Source organism: Kogia breviceps, chromosome 7 (assembly GCF_026419965.1).
Source record: "Kogia breviceps isolate mKogBre1 chromosome 7, mKogBre1 haplotype 1, whole genome shotgun sequence".
NCBI classification, from domain to species: domain Eukaryota; kingdom Metazoa; phylum Chordata; class Mammalia; order Artiodactyla; family Physeteridae; genus Kogia; species Kogia breviceps.
The window spans coordinates 36,559,098-36,564,414 of record NC_081316.1 but is presented as its reverse complement, the minus strand read 5'-3'; the positions used below and the strand labels follow the sequence as shown (position 1 = coordinate 36,564,414).

General features: G+C 54.0%; 1 protein-coding gene across 1 annotated transcript; it reads right to left on the bottom strand.

The window, feature by feature from the left end:
• Window positions 1-330: 330 nt before the first annotated feature.
• On the bottom strand, window positions 331-4,926 carry DBX1 (developing brain homeobox 1). Its single transcript, XM_059070164.2, has 4 exons — window positions 4,560-4,926; window positions 3,810-3,911; window positions 1,690-1,892; window positions 331-1,269 (listed from the first exon to the last, which is right to left on the bottom strand). The coding sequence occupies exons 1-4, from the start codon at window positions 4,924-4,926 to the stop codon at window positions 904-906; spliced, it is 1,038 nt and encodes a 345-aa protein (XP_058926147.1). The 3' UTR covers window positions 331-903.
• Between the last annotated feature and the right edge of the window lie 391 nt (window positions 4,927-5,317).

Genomic DNA, 5,317 nt, shown 5'->3' with positions numbered 1-5,317 from the left:
ACAGCAAAGTTCTATGAAAAAAAAAAAAAAAAAGCAAAGAGGCTTGTGGGTCTCTCTCTGTTCACATCATGCCCAGTGCTCAGTGAAACCTCCCCGGAAATAATAAAAGGGCACAAGGTAGAGTGCTTGGTGCATATACTATGCATGCAGAAATAGTAAAGAAAAGGCTTTAAAACACACACTCGAAATAGAGGCCGACTCTTCCTCCCATTTACAGAACTCACTTCTTTGCCCAGAGAGCATTTGGAATATGACACATAGAAAAGACTCAATATTTATGTGGTACCTTAGACCAGAAGGCATGGGTAGATTTTTTTTTTTTTTTCTTTTCTGAAATTCTTGAGCTTTTTAAGGGCACTGCTACGGGAAGACTGAGTTACCAGTGTCTGGAGTTGGGCAAGAGGCTTTCCATACCTAAGATGGGGAGGTGGAGGGATCTAGGTAGTCAGGGGTCTTAAAGTTACTGCTTGATGTTGTGACTCCTATCTCGGTTTCCTACTTCAGAAAAGGTTTCTTACCTTACAGGGTTGTTGCTGCCGCAGACCAGCAGGGCCTGGCGCACAGCTAAACCCAGGCTGGGAAGAGTGAACACCCCACTGTGTTGAAAATATCTTGCAATAAGGAAGATAGAATAAGGAAGCTAGACAGGGGTCCTCGCCGCAAAGTTAAGGCTGGGACCAAGACCTAAATTTTACTTATGCGGAGAGGGCTGTTGGTAGGTGGTGTGGAGCAAGGGAATGTCGCTGGGGGGCAATGGAAGGGGCCAGGGTGCCCTCGACGACGCGGCAGTTCTACAGCGGGGAGCGGCAGCGTCTGCGCAGCGGGGGCAAGTGAACACGCACCGAGTCCCACCTCTTCCATTTCAAAGCACTTATAATCAGTACCCCGGGCGCGGGAGGGCTTCTAAGACACGGTGATCTCCTCCTCCTCGCCCTCCTCATCCTCCTCGGAGTCGGAGAAGTCCGAAGGTTTGTCGGGGCTGCCAGAGTGCGCGGGCGAGTGGGGCAGCGGCCCTTCTAGGCGCGGGTCCCGCAGGTGCCGAGGGTCGGGGGACGGGTGATGATAGACCAGGCGGTGGCGGAGGCTGCCCGGGCCCTCGTCCTCCTCCTCGTCGTCGTCCCCGGGACCCTTCTGGCCCACGTCGCTGAGGTCCGGGTGCGGATTGAGTTTGGTGGGAAGGGTCTGCTCGCGGCAGCCCCCGCTAGACAGGAGCTCGCGCTCCTTGGAGTTCCGCCACTTCATGCGTCGGTTCTGAAACCAGATTTTCACCTGGGGCGAGACAGTTGAGAGCGGGAGAGAAGCAGAGGTTAGCGCAGAACCCCCGCCACCGCCCCAAGTGGGTGGGAAAGAGGCCCTGTTCTTCCTCTCTTTGCCGGCTCCCCACCCGGTAAAGTGAGTTCGGACCGGAAGTGGCCCTTACCCTACCCCCACCAGCTCGGCGGCACGCACCTCTCGCCCTCTCTTCCGGCACCTGGCCCAGGTGGGCGGGGGTGGGAGAGACGCTGGGCCCGGTAGAGACGGGGCGGGGAGAGTAGCAGGCTATCGCGAGAAGCCTCCGCGAAGCTGGCTCGTGCACTTACTCCCTCTCTCGACCTTACCGCGTCTGTACAATGGGACCTAGGCGGTTTCAGAGAACCTTCCCGTTCGTACGATGCGTGGGGGGAGGGGCTCTGGGGAGACTGCCCTCACCTGTGAGTCTTTCAAGCCCAGCTTGGCCGCCAGCTTCTTGCGGTCGGGCTTGCTGATGTACTTCTGCTTCTGGAACATCTTCTCCAGCGCCTTGCGCTGCACGTCGGAGAACACGGCTCGACGCAGCATGCCCCGACGAGGCTTGCCGCGGGCGGCCAGTGGCCAGGAGAAGGTCCCCGGGATGGGCACGACGCTGGAGGACGCTGCGGAGGCCAGGGGTGCGAGGTGAGTGAGTGGGCGGTGGCCCGCCCGGGCCGGCGGCGTCCGCCCCACCATTGCGGCCTCCTTAGGTTTTTCTCTCTGATCCCTTCATCTCTTTAAAGCTCTCCTTTTTCTCCCCCTGGAGAATAGGCTACGAACCTGCAAACCTGCGAGAGTGAAAGGCGCTTTCTGCCCAAATAACTTTCCCTTTCAACCGTGCAAACCCGGATTAGGTAAAACCACGGAAACACAGAAAAGACCCCCCACAATAGCCTATTTCGTTTTTCCATTCAACGGTCTCAGGGAAACTAACTTGAGTGCATCAGCTAATATAGCTGCAGAAAAAAGTAAATTGTAAAAATAAAGTAGCCAGCCACTGGGTCCCCCCCTAAGCTTTTTAACACGTTTGTGGCTTTTGCATTCTTTAGATGAAAATGAGGTGATTTACTGATTTGATAGAGAGGAGAAAATCCGCTTTGGATTTTTTATGTTTTGAAAAATCCAATCAGTATTCATCTTTTTTTATATTAATCTTTCCTCCCCTCCCCCACAAAACGTAAAGAATTCGGCCAGAATACATGAAAAGTGGCAGCTAATTAGCACATTGACCGCTTCCCAATGGGTATTGGCATGATAAAAGGGGGGAGAGTTTCGCTTTAAGGGAGAAAAACCCCCCAAAAGAAACAGAGACTCTAATGAAGCGTGAATGGTAATTGTGTAGTAATGAACTAACAGAAAAAGACTGAGGACAAGCAGCGAAAGCCATATATTACTGGGACAAAAGAGATTTACACTTTCAAACTAAACACAACTGCAGGCCAAGACCATTGGGAGAATACTGATGGCAGAGGCTTCTCTTCCCCGAATCATTTTCATTAAATGGACATGAAAAGCTATTTATAAAGCTCGGGTTGTTTTTGTTAGAGCATTGAGATGGGGGAGAAAGGGAGCAAATTCCATTATCAGCAGTAGCATGAATGGTGAGGGGGGGGTGAATTCTCTCTCCCCCTTTCAAAAATCAATTGCTTGTTTCTTTCGCTGATATTTGGAAGTGCTGTCGAGGTTCTACCCATCCCCCACCGACCATGCCCAGTCTCTCTTCCCTTTATAAGAGTTACTGTCTCCTTAATCTTGACCAGCTGCAGAGTTTTTGAGCCATAGTTTGAGTCACCACTGGGATTCCAGGATGAAGACGTCCTGGAACCTGTTTAAGGTGTTTCTCCTTTAAACCGGGACCCAATTATGGGCTTCCCTCCGACTTATTTTACGAGCTCTAGGATCTTTAAAACGGTATGGCGGTGGGGGGACGGTATGAGAAAGAGTTTGGGAAATCAGGTTGGAAATAGAAGGTTGGGGTTGTGGGAGGATCTAGTCCCCTTCCCCCTGGGCGACCCCAGGCATCCCACACAAGAGGGCACCCCATGTGGTCTTGTGAAAAGCCTGAAGCCCTGAATGAGTCTTAAAGAGAAATTAGCCCCGGCTGGTAGGTGTCTCTCCCCGGCTCGGAGGGGCGAGGGTTGGTCTGTGTGTGGCTGCCCGGAGGAGCTGACCAATTGGTCATGGTGCTGAAACCTTTGTGGGGAATCGTGGCCAAGTGCACTGACTCTGTGGGAAAACGGCGGCGTGAAGGGATGCCAACAGCTCCTCGCCGGGAAGGGAACCGCCTCAAATTTGGACCATGACAATTCCTGCTAATTTGTAGAGCAGGGAATTGGTGCAAAGTGTCAAGCAGTCACTGCTTGTGCTAAATAGGGCATCAAATTGGCGCGACGGATTCGTGAATGTTGTACGCCTTGCAACCTCTGAACCGGAGCGTAACCCCGTGAGGTGGACGGAGAAATATGGCTTCGGGGCAGGGAGCGACGGGGTGGGGCTGGGGTGACGCCCAGCCTCCTGAAAGGAAGGGGGATGAGACCTACCTGGGAAATAAGAAGATCTGATGAAAGGCTGGAAGGAGCCTTCAAAGTAGGGAAAGGCGAAGGTCTTGGGAGGGACACTCTGGAGCAAGGCGGGGGACGTTTCTGGGAGAGAGTGAGGAAAGGAGGAACAGAAGGAGGGAGACAGAAAGGGAATTTGATTAAGTACATGATTATTGTGCAGCACAGTGAATACACGACATGATTAACCTTTCGGCTGGTTTCAAAGGCATCTTACTCAGTGTACTGACGCAGTAAAGTAAACCTTTTCCTAACACTGTCTCTATCTGTGGAACCCCCTCCCCCAGTAGCCCTCGGAGTCCCCCCCCCCGTGTCATCCTAGGCACTAACGAGATAGAAGAACTGGTGGTGGGGGGAGAAAAGAATTGCAGATCGATAATACTTGCTAAGCTAGTAAATATATTGTCTTGGGTTTAAAAAAAAACTGGCTTTCAGAAGCTCAAGGACAGAAACGCAGACGTCCAGGGGCGTGCGCGCAATTTCACTGTGCCAGGGAACTGTGCGCGCACGGACTGTAGGTGTTCAAATTCATTCTGAGGGTGGGGCGAACCTGGAGGCTTTTCTTCCCGGGAATCGTCTGAACCTAAGTCTCACATTGCTTGACAGTGGGGCCTCGGGGATCTTGTGTACGTGTGTGCACTGCTGTGAGCGTGGGTACCCGCTGCGTGTGGGAAACTGAGGCCAGAAGGACTCTGCATCTAGACCGGCTCTTAGCGTTTTGCTTTCACTTACCAGTTCTGGGCGCCGAAGAAAGGATGGCGTTCACTCCAAACTTCAGAAACGTGGGCTCGCTGGCAGGGGAGACGGCCGTCTGCGGTGAGCCGCCCCGCCGGCTGCCTGGACCCGGGGAGCCCAGGTCGGAGGCCCCTGTGTCTGTGAGAGCCGCAGAGGCCCCCTGCCTAGGGGGCGACATGCTGGCGGTGGGCACGCTGCGGGGCAGGTAGGCGGGGGGTCGGCTGATGCGGATCAGATCCTCCACCAGGAAGCTCGAGTGGCCGGAAAATGCCGACTGCAGGGACTGGGGCAATGTTAAGGTGGGCGTGGGGCGCAAGAGGCTGGGGTACCCGGCTGGGGGCGCGAGGAGGCCGGGGAACATCATGTTAGGCGAGGGGCGGGCGGAAAAACCCTTCTTCCAGTGGCCAGAGGGTAAATGCTGGGTTTCCCGCCCCTCCCGCCCTCTCTCTTGGGCTTAGCAAACGTCTTCTAGTAACGATTCCACTTGGGTGTCTGCGAGTCCTCCGCGGTCCTCCCGTCGAGGTGATGGTTTTATAGTGGCCCGCCCGTTAAAGCGTTTTGAAAAGTGACAGCTCTGACAATGAAGTTCAACAAAGTTCTCCACTCGAGCTTCATTCGCCGGAGGCTCTGGGCGCGCTGATTGGCGCAGGGGTGCAATTTATGATTGGATTAGTCTTCATAAGCATGGCCCGCACAATGGGCTGGCAACAAAGGCTGGCGCGCATCAATTCTGCGGATCGACCGCCTCTTTGCAA